At 39.7% G+C, this 24,342-nt stretch overlaps 1 protein-coding gene across 5 annotated transcripts in view; it reads right to left on the reverse strand.

Moving 5' to 3' along the window:
• The window catches only part of PARP8 (poly(ADP-ribose) polymerase family member 8), a 171,932-nt gene extending 156,930 nt beyond the window's left edge, over nucleotides 1-15,002 (reverse strand). For 4 of the 5 annotated variants that reach the window (XR_012131237.1, XR_005062303.2, XR_012131230.1 and 1 more), the window contains exons 1-3: nucleotides 13,546-15,002; nucleotides 13,358-13,459; nucleotides 12,372-12,426 (exon numbers count right to left, since the gene is read on the reverse strand). Coding sequence is in view for 1 of the 5 variants with exons in the window: in XM_037022087.2 (XP_036877982.2) it covers nucleotides 12,372-12,426; nucleotides 13,358-13,459; nucleotides 13,546-13,651 (263 nt within the window). In the remaining 4 variants the exon portion in view is untranslated. The remainder of the gene's footprint in view (nucleotides 1-12,371; nucleotides 12,427-13,357; nucleotides 13,460-13,545) is intronic. The other variant, XM_037022087.2, reaches the window with a different exon arrangement.
• Between the last annotated feature and the right edge of the window lie 9,340 nt (nucleotides 15,003-24,342).

Raw genomic sequence — 24,342 nt, forward strand, 5'->3', positions numbered from 1 at the left:
GTATATAAAGTTGTTCCATGCAACTTCTGCTTCCAACAGCTTGCTTCTCTAGATATCTCTCATGTGGAGTAAATGAGAAACATGCTTGGGACAAGAAAGGAGGGTAATTTAGAAGTAGGAATTATGAATTATTTGCCTATTTAGCAGTAGGAATTAGGAATTATTTGCCTGTCCCATATTAGTTGTTCGGGAGGCCTTTGTTTGGTTATTTAATTATCTTGTTTGTAAAATTCATATTTTTTATTTATGTCCCTAATATACATATACACACATATGTCAAAAGAAACATGTTCGCTAACTGCTAGGCAAAAGGAAGTTGTGAGATTTATCTGCCAGTGTCAGCAAAGTGAGAACTGAGCCCTCAGTAGTACTTTCCACTCCACCCGACTGTCACCCCTCTGTCCCAGGCACTGGAACCACCTGCTGCTGGGTAAAGCAGTGGTGCAGACCAGGAAAAAACAGCTATTTTCTCCATAGAAACGGTTGTTACACTTTAGACAAAGAAAAGTCCGCAGAAACTGCCAAAGGTCCCATAACACACCCAGACTTCCTGAGGACAGGGGAGGCTGGTACAGTGTGAGCAACCTGGCAAAAGGCGGCTTGTACGGTGGCCCTGGGTCAGGTTGTAGCCGACTCCCCAGAGAAACCACTTAATTTTCAGTAGGGCACACTTCAGTTAAAGGGGAAAAATCCAAGGGTAAGTATAATAAGAAATATAAACAAAAATCTCTGATTTTTCATATTTAAAAACATCCTAACTCTAAAGTTATACGTGAAGACCAGAAACTCAGAGCATGGGGAGGAAAAACTGTAACGCAAAAGGCCAAAGGTGAGTCTGACAGAAGTATAGACCTGGACTTTGTGATACTGGAAAAAAAAAAGTAACATGCAGCTCTAGGAATGCATGTATGTTACTGCCATCTTTTTTCTACTTTTGTGTGCATTTCATGTAGTTTTCATTAGAAGTTATTATTCAGTGATAGTGGAACTTGCAAATTACCTTTTTAAATGGAGAAAATTTGGTATTTCCAAACCAGCAGTTGTTCTACAAAACAAAACCACAACAAAATTTTTCTCTTATTCTGTTTGCTCTTAAGGTACATACATCAGGAATTAGAACTGGGATAGTGCTATGAATAATGATGCCAAGTACTGCCTCCTCTGCCAGGTCCTATGCTGGACGCCAGCATTATCCGCAGGAAAGGGTTAACTTGGGCCTTGGTTGCTCAAACCCTGCACATTCCCAAGACTGGCCCTTGGCCAGTTACTAGAAAATGAGCTCTGAGCCATTGGAATATTCTGCCTGATAGGAGTGGTTTTATATGCCTAAAGTCTGGAGCCACGCAGTACCAGTTTGCAAGACAGTTGATGCTAACAGATGTGTTATGAAGAACACATGTTTTTGCTCTGGGAGGCTGCAGTCCAAGTAGCTGAGGTTGGTCATAAAGGCACATCATGCCTATGTGACTAATCGCTAATAAATCCCTGGACACCAAGGCTCAGGTTGAGTTTTCTGGCTGGCAACATTTTGCATGTTGTTGTCACACATTGATTGCTGGGAAAATTGTGTCCCTGTGACTCTACTGACAAGACACAGAAACTTGTGCCTGGTTTCTCCTGGAACGGGCTCAAGAAGCCTTTGCCCTTTGCTGATTTTAATGTGTACCACTGAGCCTGAGAGTAGTTTTCAGGATGCCCTTATGGAAAAGCATATTATCTAGTTCAATCCTAAAAACCCTGCAATATTACTATTTCACGGATGATAAAACCAAGACTCACAGAAGGTAAGTCTTTTGACTGATTGATTAAAAGGAATCCAAATCAATCTGTCCGTTCTGGGATACCCACTATAACCATATTAGGGTTATATGCCTGTGCAATGTATAAAAGGAGTCCTTAAATTTTCTATAGATCAGAATCCTTATCTAGAAATTGAAAAAGTCAATCACCTGCCTTTTCTTTCTGGCTTTTTTTTTTTTAAGACTATTTTTATAGTAGTTTTAGGTTCAGAGATTTCTCATATCCCTCTAGCCCCACAAAGGCATAGCCTCTGCCACTATCAAGATACCCTAACAGAGGGGCATACATGTTCCTAAAGATGAACCTACAGTGACACAGCATTGTCACCCAGAGTCCACTGCTCACCTTACGGATCACTCGTGGTGGTATATATTCCATAGATTTGGAAAGATGTATGACCAGTATACTCTGTTATAGGATCATACAGAATAGCTTCACAACCCTAAACATCGTCTGTGTTCTTCCTGTCATCCCTTCCTTCCCCACAATCCCTGGCAACCCCTGATCTTTTCATTACGTCCATAGTTTTGCTTTTTCCAGAATGTCATATAGTTGGACTCATACAGTACATACCCTTTTAGATGGTCTTCCTTTATTTAGTAATAGGAATTTAAATCTCCTCCATGTCTTTTCATAGCTCACTTCTTTTTAGTGCTGAATAATATTCTATTGTCTGGATGTATCAGTTTACTTACCCATTCACCTACTGAAGAACAACTTGGTTACCTCCAGGTTTTGGCAATTTTGAATAAAGCTGCTATAAACATCTGTGTACAGGTTTTTGTTTCAACATAAATTTTCGATTCCTCTGGGTAAATACAAAGGAGTAGTGACAGCTGGATAATATAAAAAGAGTACGTTTAGTTTTATAAGAGAACTGCCAAACTGTCTCCCAAAGAGGCTGTTACCATTTTGCATTCCCACCAGCAATGTATGGTAAGTTCCTATTGCTCCACATCTCACCAGCATTTGGTGTTTTCAATGTTCTAGATTTTGACCATTCTAACAGGTGTGTAGTGGTAGGCACCTATATCTGCATTTAAAAGTGCCTCTGAAATGTTAACATCTCCCAGTGTGTATCCCAAAAGCTAGAAATGCCAACATTTCTGTTATAAAAAGTCTTTTATGAAAATTAAAAAGCCTTTTGTGAAATGACTGCCCTACGTAGATTTCTCCCTGCCAGTTACCTACGGGAAAGGAATGTGCATATTGGACATCAAGAATAGAGGATATTGGAAATTTTTAATTAATGACATAGGAAGTCAACACAGGAAGCTCATATTAAATCAAGCTATCGGTTGGGTGGTGAAGGGGGTCAAAAGGTACAAACTTTCAATTAGAAAATAAATTAAGTCTTGGGAATGTAATGCACAGTATGTTAACTATAGTTAACATACTGTACTGAATATTTGAAAGTTGCTAAGAGAGTAGAGATTAAAAGTCCTCATCAAAGAAAAAAATTTTTCCTGTGTGGTGACAGACATTAACTAGACTTACTGTGGTCATCATTTCACAATATATACAAACATCAAATGGTTATGCTGTACACCTGAAACTAACATAATGTTATCTGTCAATTACACCTCAACTAAAAAAAAAAAAGCCAAACCAGCATGATTTTTTTAGAATTAAATTTAAAATCTTTCTTGGCCCAAGTTTCATAATTCCGGGGTCAAATTCAGCCAAGAATATGCAATTCTTACTGAAATCATTTAATTGAAACTCACTGAAATCACCATTGTAGGCTGGTTTGCCCATAAGAATGGACTGCTCCTGAAAGAATCAAGAAATAATTTGGTTCACAGTGAACAATTCACTTTTTTCTTAACTAAAAATGAATTTGACCATTGACTAGAACAATCATATCAAATCCAGTGGTGACAATAAAGTAATGACTGCCTTTCAGCTGGAGGGTCTAACGTTTTTTGCTGCCTATCTAGCTGTGGTGCATTTTAATGAGAAATGACAACTGTTATCAGTTTTAATCCATGAGGCAGATTTTAGCATTCTGCTTAGGTCTCCCACATACCCATATCTGAGACTTTGTTCTTAAGGTCAGTGATACAGATACAGACTGACAAACATATTATCACAATCACGAATGCACTCAGCTGAGATTTTGCACAATGACTTCCAAATGAGAAACCTAGAATTTAGTAGATTTCAATACATATGAGGTTCCACTGGTTGCCCAGAATCACAGAAGCTATCTAGTATTCATATAGGAATAGACCTATTGTGAACTTAATCATTTTAAATACTGTACTAGGTTCTATGTCCAGAGGAGTACACTTTAAAGCAGAGCTTCATTCTCCATTCATGTGTTATCAAAGGTAATATGTAGCTTCCTCCAGTGTAATGATTGACACTGCAGAAAAAAGGGGGAGTGTGCTTCCTGACTGATGTTGAAAAAGATGAGAAATGTTTTAAAATTCCTTCAGTAAATTTCTCACTAGGAAGAAAATGATTTTATGAAAAAGACACCCTCATTGATTTTTTTTAATGTAATTTATCAAAGAAACGAAACATTTAGATAAATTGAGGATTTCTCTCACCACCAATGTCCCCAGAAGTATACTCCATCAAGGACTGCTCACTAAGCAGATCTAATGCAGTCAAAGTGACAGAATTTAAGAGGACATAATGAGTACTTCTGCTCCACAGAATCATTATCTATCTCTACACTTCCTTATAAGGCTGACTTCTGGTCCTATACCACAGAGGGCCCTGCTAACTTCAGGGTTTCAATGAAGAATAGCTGAGAGCCCTTATCATAAACGGATTCAACACAACTAAGGAGAAAGTGAGAAAGCTAGAGAAATAAATCCTCCTGCAGAAAAGTTATTGGCATGAAATGCCAAATGCTTTTAACTGAAGCTCTTCTTGTCATAAAGCAATTCTATAAAAATTACTGAAAATAAATTATTGAGGGTTCATGTGGATTGGCAATTTCTGTTACACTGTTGTTTACTCAAAACTGTTTTTAATGAGTGAGACACAGAGTTTGCCAAAGTATTTTCCACAAAACTTCTCAAGATCTGTTCCAGGTCTGTGATCAAATAAGTTGAAAAACCCTGAAAAGGTTCTAAAAAGCCAACCACTATACTTATTTAATATTAACTAAGCATCTCCCAGACATATTTGGCCACTACACTAACATCTAATTAAACAGTTTTGAGAAATGCTATCACATAATGTTGGAAAAAATATTACTGTCTTTTAAATATTACTGTCATTTAAGACATATTGGGACATATTTACTATATTCTAGGCACTCTACTGGGAACCAAAGTTTCGGTTTTCAAAAAGAAAACTGATTTAGTTTTTGCAACTTTTTTTGGCTTATCATTCATTTACAGGGCTCTGTCCTTAACATTAATTTTGATTTTTTTTCTAATTCTGTCTGAACTGTGTTCTTCATAGATATGAAAACCTAACACATGTAAGGTAGTTACATTAGTCTGACTCCACTCTGCACTTGAAATACAGTAAATTACTCTATTAAATGATTCTTAGATAACAAACTGCACTTGTTTTTTAAACAAAACAATATGAAAATCCAAAAAACTACAGCACTTCAGAGCTGGCTGACAAACCCTAACACTTTCAAGCCATTTAGTAAGGTCTTTCCAGTCTACATTTCAAAATGATCAGAAAGAAACCATCTTGGGGGAAGTCAGTTAGCAGCTAGCTTTCTGCAAATTTCTGTACCAGGAAAACTGATCTGACCACAAGCAGGTTTAAGTGGGTGCCTCCCTTTTAAGTTTGACTTTGAGTGATTTAGCATCCTCCATTTAATGGGCCAAGGTGTCAGCCACAAACTGGGATGTCACTGATATGCAAATAAACTATACTCAAGGCATTGTTGCCGTAGTTATTCTGTAATGGATTGGACAGAATCTATTTACATTCTCATCCCATCTTCCTCAGATTTCATTTTGCCTTGTTCTCTTTGTCCTACTCATGGTCTCTGTCCTCTCCTTGAGCATAAATACATCATACATTTTCACAAAAGTGCCACTTGGGTCAAAGAAAAGACTAAATGAACTGGTCTGTGATAATAAAAAGCATAATCTTGATATTAAAACCAAGCATACTATGCAACACAGAATTATCAATCAATAAACCTTAAAAAGCTGTGTGTGCTTAATGCACTAAATACAAATTGCTGTTGAATGGAGAGATGAGGTCAATAAACAGCAGTAAGTTGGTGTTCAGAAGCCTAAGAATACATGAATGGATGAGGAAGGTGGCTCTTGAAAGCCAAAAATGAGGGTTTAAATGTGATGTGAAGAACACATTTGAAGCCTTCTGAACAGAAAAATGCTATGATTAAGTTCATACTTAAAGGGTGAGGTATAAATGAAATGCAGGGGTGAGAAGCTGTTTATCAAGAATTTTAAGACCACTTTAAGGCCAATTACTGGAGCATCAAAGGGGTGAAGTGGAAGGTGGATAGTGATAACTGAAACTGAAATTCCTTATAACTGGCTCAAGAGATGGGATACTGTCGAGGGAAAGGCTGGGAAGAAAAGCTTCTTTTAAAGAAGAAATAATGGGTTGTTTTGATGTGCTGGGTTGAAGTGTCCCCCAAGTGAGACAATTGAACAGAAAACCTAAATTATGTCTATGTCACAATAAAACAGAAATGGCAAGCCTTATTAATAAAAATGTATATCTTATTAGTCTTTCCTGGATGAGATTTCAAAAATCAAAGGAATGAAAACAAGAAAGATTACATGTCAGTAACTTAACTAAACTTCCACGCTAAGTCACTGGCAGCTGTCCTAAAGCAAGATTTCTCTACTACAACACAATCTATCCAAAATCAAATCTGTGAAATGAATAACAAGTATCTTTAGGATTGATGAAATTTCACTTACATGTTTTTTAAAAAATGCTGCAGAAAGAAGTGATGGGGAATTTAAATGAATCAGCTCAATATTTGCATAAGGATTTCACAGCCAATATATACTATTTTTTCACTATTAATGCTTAGCACTGGGCTCAAGCACTTCCCTCGCCAACCAGTAGATTTTCAGGACTTCCACTGGCAGACATCCCACCAGCAATCCTTCCCTGTCCCAAACATTCCCAACTATTCTAGTCATGCCAGTTCAACCAATGCTCCTTAAACCTTTATATAAACACTGTCTTAACACTGAAGTATATCTCTGCTCTACTTCTTAACTCTAAGTTATTTAAATTGCTGAAGCTTCAATTTCTTTAGCTGTAAAACATAAAATAGCTGACAAAAACTTACTTGTCTTTGTTGCAAACACAAGATGTTAGGCAGGCCTAGAGCATGGCAGAGACCAAGCCCAATAAATATGATTTGTAGTATTATCTTAATCCATGAAATCAGTGGAGTTTTAATATTTTTTAATATAAAAGCTACAATGAAATTATATTTGTGTTAAATTGGTGGTTATTTTAGGCCAGTGGTTTTAAAACTAATTTAACAATGAAACCACTTTCAAAGAAAATTTTATACAGAAAAGGACTAGAGCAGCTGAAATTTACAAAGGGGTAGAAAGCCCAGATCTCTCACTCAGCTTCCTTGAGGTTTCCCTCCACCTGCCACCCTAGCTTCCGAGGTAGGTTCCCAGGGCTCCAAGGAACATACTTTTTTAAAAAAAAATCATCATTTTGGATAATTGATGTCACAGGAAGTTAAGGGAAGCAAGTCCTAATTGCCAAAAGGAACATGCTAATTTTTTATTTTTTAAAAAATGATCATTCTTTTTCATCCTGACCCCTTAAGGAGTACTCGATGGGTTTCAAAATAATTGCATATTTCAAGATTTCTAAAATGAGTGAGGACTTTCATAACAAAAATTCAGATATCTTTTTGAGATTATTGAATTCCTTCTCCACCCTCGCAACTCCCCACTCCTGCATGCATGTACACTTCTCCTTGCAAAGAAAGTAAAAACAGAACAAAAACAAATGCACTTTAGCAGTCAAGTAGATTGTCTCTCTCCAAGGCACCCCATGAGTAGGGAATTACACAGTAGGAGCCCAGGTGAATTAGGGCTCCCAGAAAATAAGCTTGATTGCCAGTTTTGCTGGCTTTTTTTTTAAATGAATTAAATACTTCTGGAATCCAAACTTTCCATCATGCTCTAGTGCCCCTAACTCTCTATTATCCTAGGCAATTGCACTGTCTGTTCCCTGAAAGCATTTGAACATACGACCCAGAGACGAGGGCTTCTAACTTAGCTAGGCAACTTCCAGATTAACAAGCAATTCCACTACAAGTGACATCACCAGACTGGGGGCTTCTTGAAGTATTTAAATATCTGTATTCCTTCTCACCTGCCAGAAGACTTGGTGACATTCATTTAATTCATCTGACAAATATTTGAGAAAATATACTGTACTAAGCAGTCAGCTAGGGGCTGAGGAAACTACAAAGAGCAGGCCAACACCCTGCCTCCAAGATGATCAAGTAAACAGTGCCAAAAATACAGGGTGGCAACATAGTTTGAAAACACCTAGCTGAGTCATACAGGGGAAGGGATGCCTAGAGAGGCTTCTCAAGAGGTATTTGGCTTAAGAGAAGTTCCCAACAGTGAGGGCTGACTAGGGTTGAGAGCAGAGAGAGGTGGAAGGTAAATGTTCAGGAGAAAGAGGAGGTAGCAAGTGACTTGAGGGACTGTGGAAGAACCATTGTTAGTGTTATACATAATGCTCTGAGACATTTGCATGGACAGAAACTACTAAAAAGGGCATAGGAGGGCACACTTCAAAAGATGCCAGTCTACCCATGACCACAGAATAGTCTCAATTCATACAAGGTGCACATTTATAGGCAACTCCAAACATTCTGTCAAATATTCAATTTCTAGCTTACTAATGATTTCTAATATAAATATCAGATTTCTTATCATGCAGAGTGACATCCCTTGATTGGAAAACTCCCAATTTAATAAACATTTTTTATTTTGATATCTTTTCTAAAGAAAACACATTGTTATTTTCTTGGGTAAAAAAAGTGAGGTCTCAAGATATGATCTTTGGATACATATACATTATATGCATACAGACATAACAATTCTAAAAGAATAAATTCTAGTATGTTAATAGAAGATGGAGGAATGTGTTTATTTTCTTCTTTTTCACTTATCTTTTTTTTTACAATAAATACTTCTTATTTGCATATTTGCAAAACCTCAGTTCTATCTTCCCAATACTTCTTCTGCTAGAAACTGACAATCAGGGAATCCCACGGGGTCTTGGCCAGGCCCACTGGGCTCCCCTTACTCTCTCCTAATCTTAACCATTGGCACCAAGAATTCAGCCTGCTTTCCCATCCCTCCAGTAGCTGTCACCACCCAACTTTACCCCTTCTGTTTCTTCTGCCACTAGCTGCATGACTGACTGCAAGTGAGATGAAGGATCAGAACCCGAATCCTTTGTGGTCTAAAGAAGTTTACTGCCAACAACGAGAGAAATAAAAAGGCAGATTGCAAGCATGACAAAGCATAGGGAAGAATTACTTTTGCACAGATTTTCAGATCTTATACAGTTGAGGCCTTTGGTTTACAATTCTTAGCAAACCCTGACACTGGGAGGCAGCATTAGGTAGCAGCCTATGGCAGGCCATGAACCACTGGTGACTGTGGAGTTATTCCAAGAAGTCCAGGAATCAGAGATGTTCATTACAAGGATGACTGCTTAAATGAACTCATCTTGCCTTATATATATATATATATATATATACACCAATTTTTCAGCATATGTAGGTGTATTAATAATCAAATTCACAACACTTAACACTTCCTTTCTTATCATTTCTCAATCAAAAGACACAAAAACTACTATTCTCAAGTGTCTGCATAATTTTTTGAAGTTAAAGTGTCTCCATGTTCAAAGAGGCAGGGAACATTAATGTAGAGGAATGAGCACAGGTTTCAGGAGTGTAACAAAACAGGGTTCTTCATTTAACTAAGTCTTCATCATTTAACTGAGTAAAATTCGAGCTTGTTTCTTTAACTCCAGTCTCAGTTGGACATCCAAATGTGAGAAGAATAGTAATTCCACGAACCTTCCCATTAGAGAAAACTAAGAGAACTCAGCCTTCCAGCTGACCATCTGCTCCCCCTCATTCCTTACCTAAAGTCCACTTGAGCAGAAGATCAAATGTTGACAGGCACTTTGACCTCCAAATGAAGGCCAGTACTGACACAGTCACCTCTTGACATTTCCTTTTATCCACAGAAATGTAAATGTGTGTAAAAAAAATTCTCAATATTATTTCTTGTTTTGAATAACGACATCTAAGTGCACCCCCCTTTAGAACAGAGTGTAATTAGTTCTTGGAAAATGTCAAGAGGGGGATTGGTTTATTAAGTTTTATCTATAATCTGAAGTGAAAATCATTCTTGAAGTATGTTCTCAAGGATTAAATGAAATGATAGTTAACTATAATTCATCATCATATACTACCTCTGTAAGATTCACACTTTCTTTAATGGTGAAGACTAGTTTAACTGAAATGATGCTACTAATTGAATACTTTAAGTTGATAAGAACATTACAACAAAAGAGCAGGATTATTTAAATTTTAAATGTCCAACTGACACATCACAATAAATATGCATAATATATATCAGATTCTAATTAATGAAAACAACATATTTTTATTTTCAGGAAAAAAATGTCTCCTCTACCATTGGCTACACACCCACAGAGGAATTATCATCAAAGAGATTATTACTATACTAAAGAAACTTTTTACATATTGTACATGTTGTTTTGTAAAACAAATTTTTGAGACTAAGCAATCACATTAACAGTTCTACCAGTTACTTTGCTTCTTTGAGGCTGTTCCACATTAGATACACAAGTCTTAGGTATATTTAAATCAGGGACATAAGAAAATACCATCCCTTAACAGGACTACACAGAAAAGGAAACTTACTTTAAAAGCAACCATGGTGTTTTTATGTTCCTACAGTGAAAACTGATGTTATCTTGATTAGTTAATTATTCATCCCAACCCCCTGGCCTTGCTTCTGGAAGCATCCATGCCTTTCCCACCTCTTGCTATTTAACACCAGTTCAATAATTTACTGAGAAAGAAGCTTACTGCAGTTACCTAACAGATGTTAGAAAATAAGTGTATGGTTCACCCCCTCATTGTGCAGTAAGTAAACTAAGGCCAAAAGAACTAAAGTATCTTATTGAAAATAAAGCTAGTTAGTTGAAAAACCTACCAAGGGCTTTCTCAGTTCACCCCTCTCACTAGGTGAACAGCAACAATTGTGAAAAAAACTGCTCAAGCAGTTATCTACCTAATTTTGTGGAGAAGGTTTTCAATGGGCCACACAGTGTATTTTAACTGTTAAAATAATACAAGAGGATATTAGTCATTCACCAATATTGTTTGGATAATGAGTGCAGGGGCATTAGTCTAATTTAATAATTCCTTTTATTCATAATTACAAAGATGGTAGTACTACAAAGTAAACTAAGAAATACTGTAATTTTATTCTCCCCCATAAGTATGTATTATGCATGTTGTATTTCCAACTACACCAATTAATTCATCAACCCTGAAGTACAGGCAAACTGTACATATGGGAAATCTGATAACTGTTTCAATAAAAGCTTTGTTGAGATTACAGACCGCAACACAGATCCTAAGCATTTTAAAGGCTTACATTAAATTCCAAGTGTTTTACAAATGTATTTACAGAAGGAAGCTCCTTTGCAATTTCTATATTCATAAATGTTTCCATTAGTTAGGAGATATTTTGGAATGTGGCCACATGATACTGGATGTCAAGTCCTGAGAAGCTGCTTCTGTGACAGTTCCCATAGGTGGTCACTGCTCTTTTAAACCACTGGGTCCCCAAAGGCTGAGACTGGACAAAATCCTAATTTAACATGTGAAGATAGCAAAACATATTTATTGTCTATCTTTCTTATAACTCTACCTCCCAAAACACAAAATTGGATTTGGATTTTTTCACACTGTTAACAATACAGTATTAATACATGCATTTGTCATTCTTCCCTCTCCAGAAAGAAGTTACAACTCTAGCAACATAAACTTCCAAATTCTTTACTATAAATGTAAAAACCGAAATACCTCTCCTTAAAAAAAAAAAAAAAGATGGAAAACTGACAGACTGCACATTCATGTCAACCTTCAGAAAATGCGGAAAGATGCAGCTTCCACTCACCAGGAAAATAAACTATTTCTGTGACATCGTACGTCTTTCATGCAATTCACTTCATACCCACTATTCCGGTTTTGCACCCGCTTGACGCTCAAGCCCCAAATGCTTCAAGAGCAAGCTTCTTCTGTAGAACAGCTTTTAACAGGAACGGTGCAATAGTTGTGCTCACTGCCTGTGGCGTGATCTTAGAAACACTTCAATCAAGCATACTTATTTTTCCTCTACAACTTAAAGCCGAGGGACCTCAGGTTGGGGATGTAGCTAAAGGACAGCAGTTAGGAGAGACAAAGAAAAAAAACTACCCAAACAAGGAACACACTAAGAACAAAGGAAACACAAGCCTGTGAACAGGAAATGAAGCAACTGTATACACATAAATACCTTTTGGGGCCGCCAACGTAGGTGAAAGTAAAGGTGGAGTCTGAGTATCTGAAATCTGAAACGAAAAGTCCTGTTAAAGGCTACCCCTTGAGTGTATTTTTAACCCTGGTTGTGACTTGGCCCCCTATTTGGTGGCGCCAAGAGGAGGCCTGGCGGGGCTGGAGAGCCTCGAGGTCCCCTCTCTGCGCCCCCTCAGAAGGGATGCTGCGCACCCCGGGCCGGGAGCCGCGGGAGACCGCCCCCCGCAACAAGTGCCGGGTGCCATGGCAACGGCGGGAATTTCCCGGTCCGGGCGACCGGAAGCGGCCCCCGCCAGGCTCGCGGCTGCTAAAGCAAAATCTGGTCCCTCGTCCGGAGGAGCAAAATGGACGAAAGGCGACCCCAAACAAGGGCGCTGGGCGCCTCGAGAACCTGGGGAATAGTCCCTTTTCGTTCCTGGGCAATGAAATGCCAGTCGGAAGGGACTAGAAGGAACTGAAGAGGCCGGAGGGCGGCCCAGCAGCTCGCACCAGGGGGGCCTCGCCGGGCGCCAGGCGCAGCCGGCCGGCGCAGCGCAGCGCAACGGGCTCCATTCCCGGCCGCCGCCGCCGCTCAGCCCATTGCGCAAACCCGGCGGGTCCTGCCCACCCCACTCGGCCGCTGCCGCTGAAACCCCGGAGGCAGGCTTGGACGCTCTGGGCATCCACGGGGGACAAAAATACCACGCACCGCCCCTCTGCCTAGATCTCTGCTTGGGCCACCAGCCTTTGCCCCCAAAGCTGGTGACTGCCCTAGACCGGGGGGAAGGGGAGAGGCTGGCGCCCCCTCCCCCTTTTGGCTCTCGCTCTCGCTGCAGCAGCTGTTGCCAGATGAACCCCGGATTGGGGACGTGCAACCCAGCCCCACCACCAGCCACAGGCGTCGTGGTCCCAAAATTGGGAAGGGGAAAGGTGGGCGGACAGAGAAGGTGGCACCGGGTCCGAAGCTCTGGAAAGGCGAGAACTCACCTGCAAATAGGCAGTCCTTCTCGGCTCTGGACTTCTGGATCACGACGTCGATATCCTTCTGAATTCTCTCTTGCCTTGAACACATCCCCATTAAATAAATCCCTGGAAAAGAAGCAGCCGCTATTTCCACCCCACCCCACCCCCTCGCACGCTTCCAGCTTTCGTAAATATTCAGTTAAAAATGAAACCTCTAGTCGAGGCAGGGGCTGAAGGCGAAGTGGTTTCGGAAGTGCTCCTGGGTGAGAGAGGAGGAGGTGGCGGTGGCGGAGGAGGAGGGGGAGGTCGGCTTTGCATTCCCAGATGTGACCGCCCAGCTGCCGCTCGCCACTGCTGGATTCCGATTTCCTCCCCTCCTGACAATGGATGGTGATGACACCGAGTCTCACTTTCTCGCTCCCCCGCCCGGACCTCCGGCCGTGGGGGGCCCCGGGGGCTGGAGACTGCCCGAGAGCGATCGGCGGCGGGCGCCGGCGAGGGGCGAGCCCCGCTCCGCCTCACACGCGCACACCCGTCGCGGCCGGCTCACCGGCCTTCCACACCCGTGCACACGCGCCCGCGGGCGGAGGCTGCTGCGGCGCCGCCCGCTGCAGACCCTCCCGCGCCCGCCGCGCCCGCCGCGCCCGCCTCCGAGTCAGCGGGGCCGGGCCGCCGGGGTTTTAATAGTATCCGCCATCCCGGGCGCAGGCTGGACCTGCCCCCACACACCGACCGTCCCTCGCGCCCGGGGGTGAGTGGGAACGGAGGTAGTGACTCCCTGGGGCTCCCAGCCTGCCACCCCACCTCCAGCACTTTTATGAATTCGACTCCACTTTCTGAAGGAATTACGAGTCGGATGGAAAACCCAAACCGGAGTGGCTGGGAAGGAGGGAAAAGGAAGAGGAAAATCTTAACGAATTGAAAATAAATAAATAAAAGGAACAAATCTTTCCTTGTTGCCACATCAGGCAAGATGGGAAAAGCCTTGAAATTACACGAGACATTACACACTCCCGTGCCCTTACTGACAGTCTTTTTCTCCCAGATGCAAGTAGTTCAGCCCCTTGGAGGCGTCCTTTAAGAAACACAGCCCCCTTCTGAGGGACTTCTACTTCCAAAGATTCTTCCCCGGTTCTTCCACGAGACGTAAAATTGGCAGAAGCAATGGGTACGTGCCAGGGTCTCCCAAATTGATGGATATCTGTTTGGCTTCCTTTAAAAAGCCACCCATTTGAAGGCGCAAAACTCCTACAGTTCTCTTGTCTGGTTTAGAAATGTTATTTCCCTTCCCGTTCTGCCTGAGGCCACCTCCTGCTGGTGTAGCTCCCCTGCCTCTAGACTGCCCCAGGCCAGGCCTCTAGTGGAACTTTCCTTGTTGACCCTTTCTCCCCTGAGAAGGCTTCCCTGAGCAGACCCTGTAGCCTTTGGTTTTGCGTTCCCAGCTCCTGGTGCAGTGCCTGCAGTGTAGGAGGGAGGCCTAAAAGTTGACTGAATGCAGGGATGGTGTGCCTTGCAGTCTCTTTTCTTTACAGGTACCCCCAGCTTTAGTCAGCTTCGTTAGCAGCTTAAGTACCCAAGAGCTGTCAGACTGCCTCAGACTCTTAATCAGTCCAGTCCGGAGTGTGACAGTGGCAGCATGATATTTAGGAGAATTAGAAATGACCATCAATCCCCGCTTGATTCTTAAGATCCTAGAGAAACAAAAGCAAGGAGAGATCATACACTCCAACTTGTTCATCTTGCATAAAAGAAAACGTGGGATGATTTGTTGTACAACCTCAAACACACCACATTCACTGTGAATTACAAGAGGAGAGGTTCCTCTGCATCACGTGGCCTACTATGATATTTGACAGAGTAGAGCCCGTCACAATCCTGTACCTCTCCTGCTCTAACCTCCCCTGAAACTTCCTGACTAGCACGGGGCAGATTTAAGTTCTTCCCTCCTCAATACACCAGTTTGTGTAGGCCCTTCCACTACCAAAAGCACTTTTCTTCTCTTCCACATAACTTCTTTCTTTATTCCTGTGCTTGCACTTCTCTGAAAAGTTTAAAAATCTATCAACTCAGAAGAATTTGCAATTGTCAGAGAAGCTTGTGTTCTCTAAGTAAGAACCCTTACTACAAATAAATTTGAAATAATTTGAAAGCTACTTAGTGGGTTTTTAATCTGATCACCTCTTGTTTACTACTCACTCCATAAAATAGGCCTTCTTATGATTTGTCCTGTATTTGACTTTTTTCAAGCCTCACAAGCTGCCCTGTTTTTGTTAAACAATGCTAACCTCACTGTTCATGCCCTTAAGGTGTAATATATTTAAATATTTTTAAATTTTAAGATATAAGATAAAACATAAAAACTAACTTTTCTATTTGTATGCATTTCTGTGAGAGAACTTTCTCTAATAAAACTATACCAAGGCATCAATATTCTATGCTAGATCCTTACGGCATGATTCTTTCAACTCTGCCCACAGTCAGTATTTGTTTACCCTGCCTCATTTTAGATTCTTACTTAAACATTTAGATTATTTGCATTCTTATTAAAAACCATATGTGCCTTTGAGATGAGGGGATTATACCCCTGCCTTAAACACTCGTGTGCACACAGACACACACACTCACTTGTATTCAGGAACATAGTACAGAGCAGACCCTTAATCTACTAAAAGAATAAAAATTATCATTCACAATGAGAGAGAATTCTGGTGGCATAGTAAATTGAAGATAATAATCTGTATTTTTCATGATTGAAGCTAATAAAAAAAGAGCCCCATCAGGTTAGAAAAATGATCCCAAACCAACAGATAAACTTTATTAGAGGAAAAATGTAAATTCCTCACCTATGCTAAACGACCCCACCTTAGAAGTATCAGGTAACGGAAATGTGGCATTAAGTTAAAAAATGTGATGTGGGTATTAATAATACACTTATCCAGAATTTATTAGAGCAGCTTGATACTGCTCTATGTACTTTACATATATTAACTCATTCCACATTCACAATAACCCTATATGGTAGCTGTTACTATGATCCTTCACATTTTACAAAAAAAGAAACTGAAGCACAAAGGGGTTAATTAACTTGTCTAAGGTGGGACATAGACAGCAAATAAAATTTTCCTTTCTCCAAGCTGAACTGACTTTAAGGAAAATAAGTGTTCGAAGGCATCATTATGCAGTAAACTGGCCAGGCTCATAGCAGCAGGCCAGGAATTAAGCCATCAAGAAACCCTGTTATGTATTCTGAGGAAGACCTGGAGCCTATAGGCTCTCAAAAGAGCCTCTTCTAGAAGGTTACGTTCCCCTTCTTGCACTGAACTTCCTTTCCCAAGTGAATCCCAGACCTTAGTAAGGTCTTAAGAAAGGTGAAAGCCTGGCCTCTACTATTCCATGGAGATTAAGAAAAGAGGATAGGAGGGGGGATTAGCAAAGAGAACAGCCCCCTTTCCCAGAAGGACAATGGGGCTAGCAATAGTGAATGCCCATGGGAATGTCCAGAAGCCTTGGAAATAATGCTCTGACAATTTGCCTTTATGGTAGAATCAGAATGAAAAAAGGAAAAGGGTGAGTCTGAGGGGTTGCTATGGGATGAGAAAGTGGGATTTTATTTTGAGAGAAATGGTAAGCCACTGGAAGGAAGGTGATCGCAAAATTCTTTTCAGTTATTAGATTCCTGCAATGGTTCTATAGTGGGAAGAAATCCATAAAATTCAAAATGTGAGGTCCAACTGGTCTCTTCTAAATGAAGAGGATTTGGGAGATTCTTTATAGAACCAATAGCAGTTTTGCCTTGAGAGGAACTAATCCTGCTCTCCTGATCTCATCTGATACATAGTTCTAGCAATCCAAGTATGAGCAAACCAAAGTCAACCTTGAATAAACTTGACAAAATGAAAGAGAATTTGGGGTGGTTTGATGTAAAATTCATACGTTTGCTCCTTCCCATGCTCCCTAAAGTCAAATGGGGAAGCACAGCAGTCAGGCTGAAGTTTTATGGCCTTTCTAACAAACTTAATAAACTAACCTAATACCAAAGCTACAGTGTACAACCTGAACTGTGCTTTCTAGTTCTGAGGTTCACTTTAATTTAGTCCCATTTGTCTTTCATTAGATTCTCATTCCCATTTCAACCATACAAGCATCCTTGGCTGTAGGTAAATTAGGTGCCTCACCATCCCATGCAGACAAACACATCCATCTCAGCTTGTACTCCCTCAAATTCTGTTTTGTCTTAAGTAATTCTTTCGTTTTTTTGTTTTTTGTTTGATATTGTTAATGTACAATTACTTAAACAACATTATGGTTACTAGACTCCTCCTATTATCAAGTCCCGCCCACATACTCCATTACAGTCACTGTCCATCATTATCATAGTAAGATATAGAATCATTACTTGTCTTCCCTTTATGTACTGCCTTCCCCATGTCCCCTCCCCCCTGCTACATTATGTGTGTGCTAATCATAATGCCCTGTTTTCTCCCTAATCCCTCCCTTCCCACCCATCCTCCCCAGTACCTTTCCCCTTGGTAACTGTTAGTCCATTCTTGGGTTCTGTGAGTCTGCTGCTGTTTTGTTCCATCAGTTTTTTTCTTCATTCTTATACTCCACAGATGAGTGAAATCATTTGATACTTGTCTTTCTCCACCTGGCTTATTTCACTGAACATAATACCCTCTAGCTCCATCCATGTTGTTGCAAATAGTAGGATTTGTTTTCTTCTTATAGCTGAATAATATTCCATTGTGTATATGTACCACTTCTTCTTTATCCATTCATCTACTGATGGACACAGTTTGATTCCATTTCTTGGCTATTGTAAATAGTGCTGTGATAGACATAGAGGTGCATCTGTCTTTTTCAAACTGGGCTGCTGCATTCTTAGGGTAAATTCCTAGGAGTGGAATTCCTGGGTCAAATGGTATTTCTATTTTTAGTTTTTTGAGGAACCTCCATACTGCTTTCCACAATGGTTGAACTAGTTTACATTCCCACCAGCAGTGTAGGAGGGTTTCCCTTTCCCCACATCCTTGCCAACATTTGTTGTTGTTTGTCTTTTGGATGTTGGCCATCCTAATTGGTGTGAAGTGATATCTCATTGTGGTTTTAATTTGCATTTATCTTATGATCAGCGATGTGGAGCATCTTTTCATGTACCTGTTGGCCATCTGAATTTCTTCTTTGGAGAAGTGTCTGTTCAGCTCCTCCGCCCATTTTTTAATTGGCTTACTTGCTTATTGTTTGTTGAGGTGCGTGAGCTCTTCATATAATTTGGATGTCAACCCCTTAGCAGATATGTCATTTATGAATATATTCTCCCATACTGTAGGATGTCTTTTTGTTCTACTGATGGTATCCTTTGCTGTACAGAAGGTTTTTAGTTTGATATAGTCCCACTTGTTCATTTTTGCTTTTGTTTCTCTTGCCGGGGGAGATATGTTCATGAAGAAGTTGCTCATGTTTATGTCCAAGAGATTTTTGCCTATATTTTTTTCTAAGAGTTTTATGATTTCATGACTTACATTCAGGTCTTTGATCCATTTTGAGTTTACTTTTGTGTATGGGGTTAAACAATAATCCAGCTTCATTCTCATACATGTAGCTGTCCAGTTTTGCCAACACCAGCTGTTGAAGAGGCTGTCATTTCCCCATTGTATATCCATGGCTCCTTTATCTTATATTAATTGACCATATATGCTTGGGCTTATATATGTGCTCCCTATTTTGTTCCACTGATCTATGGGTCTGTTCTTGTGCCAGTACCAAATTGTCTTGATTACTGTGGCTTTGTAGTAGAGATTGAAGTCAGGGAGCATATTTTCCCCTGCTTTATTCTTCCTTCTCAGGATTGCTTTGGCTATTCGGGGTCTTTTGTCATTCCATATGAATTTTAGAACTATTTTCTCTAGTTCATTGAAGAATGCTATAGGTATTTTGATAGGAATTGCATTGAATCTATAGATTGCTTTAGGCAGGATGACAATATTAATTCTTCCTAGCCAAGAGCATGGGATGAATTTCCATTTATTAGTGCCCTCTTTAATTTCTCTTAAGAGTGTCCCATAGTTTTCAGGGTATAGGTCTTTCACTTCCTTGGTTAGGTTTATTCCTAGGTATTTTATTCTTTTTGATGTAGTTGTGAATGGAATTGTTTTCCTGATTTCTCTTTCTGCTAGTTCATCATTAGTGTATAGGAATGCAACAGATTTCTATGTATTAATTTTGTATCCTGCAACTTTGCTGAATTCAGATATTGGATCTAGTAGTTTTGGAATGGATTCTTTGGGGTTTTTTATATACAATACATGTCATCTGCAAACAGGGACAGTTTGACTTCTTCCTTGCCAATCTGGATGCCTTTTATTTCTTTGTATTGTCTGATTGCCGTGGTTAGAACCTCCGGAAGTATGTTGAATAAAAGTGGGGAGACTGGGCATCCTTGTCTTGTTCCCCATCTTAGAGGAAAAGCTTTTAGCTTCTTGCTGTTAAGTATGATGTTGGCTGTGGGTTTGTCATATATGGCCTTTATTATGTTGAGCTTCTTGCCCTCTATACCCATTTTGTTGAGAGTTTTTATCATGAATGGATGTTGAATTTTGTTGAATGCTTTTTCATCATCTATGGAGATGATCATGTGGTTTTTGTCCTTTTTGTTGATGTGGTAGATGATGTTGATGGATTTTCGAATGTTGTACCATCCTTGCATCCTTGGGATGAATCCAACTTGGTCATGATGGATGATCTTTTTGATGTATTTTTGAATTTGGTTTGCTAATATTTTGTTGGGTATTTTGGCATCATGTTCATGACGGATATTGGTCTGTAATTTTCTTTTTTTGTGATGTCTTTGCCTGGTTTTGGTATTAGACTGATGTTGGCCTCGTAGAATGAGTCCTTTTGTTTATTTTTATAAGTGCATATACAGTGCACATTTGCAGTGCTATTTAAGATATATATATTAGTACAGAGAGTAAAATGTGAAGATTTCTAATCCCTAATTCTGCACCTCACCACGAGGACAACTAGTATTAATAGTCATGAGAGAATCCTTCCTTTCTTGCATATATACCTACACTCAGAGATTTTTACATACAAATTTTAACTGAGAAAGAACCACATAATTCATGTGGTTTTGCAACTTGATTTTTCCACTGGCATGGAGAACTTTCTATGTCAGTGCAAAGAGATCTAGCTCATTCCTTTTAGCTACTGTGGAGAATTTTATTGAATGGATGGCCATAATATATTTTAACCATGCTTTATGCAGTCATGATGGGTTTTTCAAAGTGCTTTGTGATTAAAACAATTTGCAATAAACACACATCTTTATCCACAGTTGCAGCAGTTTCTCTGGGATAGATTTAGAATTGGATTGCCTGGATTATAGAGAACTGACAATTTAAGAATTTGATAGGTATAAGCAAATTGCTCTCAAAATTATCTTATTTTATATTCCACCAACTATTTTTGAAAGTACCAAATTCTCTGCAACATTCCCAGCAATAGGTGCTATCAATCTTTAAATATTTTTCTATTTGGCTGGATGAAAAATAATCATCTTGTTTCTATTTGCATTTCCCTGATTATTAGTGAGGTTGGGAAAATAGTGTTTATTGGCAATTTGTATAGTCCTTTGAGTATGTAAGCATAATTGAGTATGATTGCCTGTCACATCCTTTCTCTCTTTTCCTGTTGGATTTCTGGCTTTTCATTATTTATTCATAGGATGTCTTTATATATTCTAGATAGCAATCCGTCTTCTCTTACAGATATTCTTTAGTCAGACAGAATTTAAATTTTTGTTTATTAAAAATAATAAAAATAAAACATTGAAAGCTAACACCTTTAAACCAGATACCAATGTCTTCAAAAAAAAATCTTTCCTAATTTCTCCAGCTCAGGAATATTTCCTCTTCCCTCTCCTCCCTATTTCTCGACTATAAGTTCCTTCAAGTCAGTAATTGGCTTTATTCATTGGGTTTACTCATTAAATAAAGTTAAATAAATTTCTGTCTCATTAACTAGTCTGTAATATTCCTAACTAAGAGAAGAATACGTAGCATTTCTAAAAAGTTATTTGATGACTAAACGTTGGGATTTCTGATTCTTGATTGGTTATCTGGCAGTTATTTGTGTTCCATGTAATTTCAATAATATATTCACACTTTAATTGAGGTAAAACTTCCATTATATACTCTCTTTCTTCTCTGTGATATCAATTGTGAAACAGTTTTAACCCTAATCCCAAGAAAGGCTTGTGATAACTGAGTTTTGAAGTAAAAGAGTTAGGATCAAATTCTGACTCTAATTGACTAGAGATGTAAATCTGAGAAAGATATACAATCCCAATTTGTTGTTACATAAAACTCAGTTTTCTTATCTGAAAAATGAGGAGAACAATGGTTCCTATCCCTTAATGGCAGAAGAGGAGGATTAAATGAGATAGACATATGCAAAGAGAAATATAGAAGTTGCTTAATAAAAACTAATTATGAAGGAGTCCCTTTTTAAAAAACTGTCTCTCTCACCCCTATGTACACAATGATTAATTCCTCCTTTGTTTCTCCAATATGTCTTGTAGTTTTTCTATCATGTTGTCCAGATGCGTTTGTTACAAGTAAGTTTTAAGTCCCCGCACAGGAACTTCCTCTTATTCATATTTGTAAGTCCCTGTGTGTGGCACCATCCTGGAATCCAACAGATTTGAGGTGGAGGAAGGCACTGGAGGAATTGGGGAACAAGGGCTTCCCTAGAGATTCATTTCTTTTCTTCTCTTTTTAACTGTTCATATCTATCTTTATTTGTTTTGTAACAAAGTTATTAAGAAGTTGGAAGTATAGAACAAATAACTTTTTTGTCTGAAATATTTAAGAGAAATTTGCTGACCTGGTGCTCCATTCCCCCCCAAATCCATTAGTGTGTCTGATAGGCAGAATAAGGGCCCTCAAAGTATCAGGTCTTAATCTATGAAACCTATAAATGTTACCTTATAAGGAAAAAGGATCTTAACATATGGGATTAAGTTAAGGATTTTGAGCTGGAGAGATCACCCCAGGTTATCCAGGTGGGCTCCAAACAGCTTCACATATGTTGTCATAAGTGAGAGGCAGGCGGAGATCAGACACACACACGATGAAAGAGGAGAAGCAGTGTGACCACATAGACAGAGACTGTGGTGATGGAACAAAGAGGAAGAGGTGGAGGAGGAAGAACTAAATTTTACTTTTGGCTACATAAATAGATTTCTATTTCTTGTCCTATTATCACTGTTAACATAGCCTCTCCCACCTGGGAGGAGACCACTGCTCAATTGCCATGTTAGGAACTGCCAAGGCTCTCTTTGCTACTTCTGCCCCACTTTGGGGGTAAATCCCATGTAGACCTCTTCCATTTCTTCTGCTCTTCATTCCATCCAATAGAGCAAGCTATGAATATTAGGAACGGCAGCATGGGAAAACCTCATACTCCTCTTCTGTTGTTCCTAAACATTTTATTTATTCCCCAATCTTCTAAGGTCTCTAAATGCTTGACTTGTGTGGAGGTACATTCTTATAATTCACTCTTGCCTCTTTGAGATCATATCCAGGACCACTATATTTGTCAGGAAACATTGATTATAAAACAGAACTGTCATCAAACCAGCAAAGGCAAGATTTGATTTGTCGGCTCGCATAACTGAGAAGGATGCTTAGTTGGCTCAGCTGGAGGAACGACGGGCTCAGGGAATTGAACAGAGGACTCAACCCAACCTGCATATTCTCTCTTTTCCTCTTTCCATTTCTGCTTGGCATATTCTCACTTTCAAAGAACAGGGAAAGTGGCCCTCTGATAATCCCAATCTATAACATTCCAGTTTAGTGAACCCAGTGCAGGAAGGATAACTTCTTTTCCCCAAGAACTATGTATTAATCCCAGGATGAAATTAATATAATGAACCTCCTATCATGGGGTCAAGAGCCTATCTTTTGGACAACTACAATTGTCAAGTGCATGAAGCACTGTGATCTGTTAAGCTCAGGTCAGGTACCGACTCCCTGTTCAGGGGCAGCACTTGGGAAAGAACAAATGCCATTCATTCATCTCTTCCTAGTGTCTTGCTAGACTGGTAAAAAATTCTTTAATGCAACAGTTCACTGTATTTTTCTAGACTGGATCTGGGATATTCACTCATCTTTTCTAGACTGGATCTGGGATATTCACTCATCTTTTCTGGGGTGAATTGGATTTTTTTTTATCACAGTTTGGATTTCTTCTCATTTTATTCTCATGGTGTAGTAAGTATGATTGCAGGCTATGCTCCATATCAGTGCCTCTCCTTCATGCTTACCCCAGTAACAGCACTGCCACACTTACTGTTTTTCTTCCTTTCTTCCTTAAGACATGAAGGAAATGGGCTCAGAACCTGAGTAATTTTCTCTGATCCACAGTATTTCTCTTACACTTACACTACCGTGTGAAACACAGAAAACACTCAATAAATTATTATTATAAGAAAGGAGAGTATTCTTCCACAGAGCAAAATAGAGACACAGACATGGGGCATATAACTCAGATGGAACAGAGGGTTTGTGGGTATCAGTGATGCTGAGCATGGGGGCAAGCAGAGGAGAGAAGGAAGTGAAGACAGACATTCCAGGAAGTGGAAAGGCCTGGAGTCAATGGTGCGCTGGAGCTGCCTCACTTAAGCTGGCTCAGGCAGGACTGCAACTGTACACATCTCGTCCTCACTCCACATTCAGTGATTTCATGTTGGTAGCTTAAAATCAGCTAGAGTGGGAGTATTTAACCACAGAAATCAGAATCACTGCAAAACAGGGCTTCAACTATTTTCACTGGAGAGCTGTTAAACATTTATCATGCCACTGCATAAAAGCATGAGGACAGGACTATTTCTCTATATAAAGCTAGAAAGATACACGAAAATCAGATTGAAGGAAAGTATATGAAAGATGTTGAAAGGGAAAGCACATGACCTGACTTGCTCAGTATCTGCTGGCTCAAGTTCTTCA

Source organism: Manis javanica, chromosome 1, assembly GCF_040802235.1.
Source record: "Manis javanica isolate MJ-LG chromosome 1, MJ_LKY, whole genome shotgun sequence".
Taxonomy (NCBI): domain Eukaryota; kingdom Metazoa; phylum Chordata; class Mammalia; order Pholidota; family Manidae; genus Manis; species Manis javanica.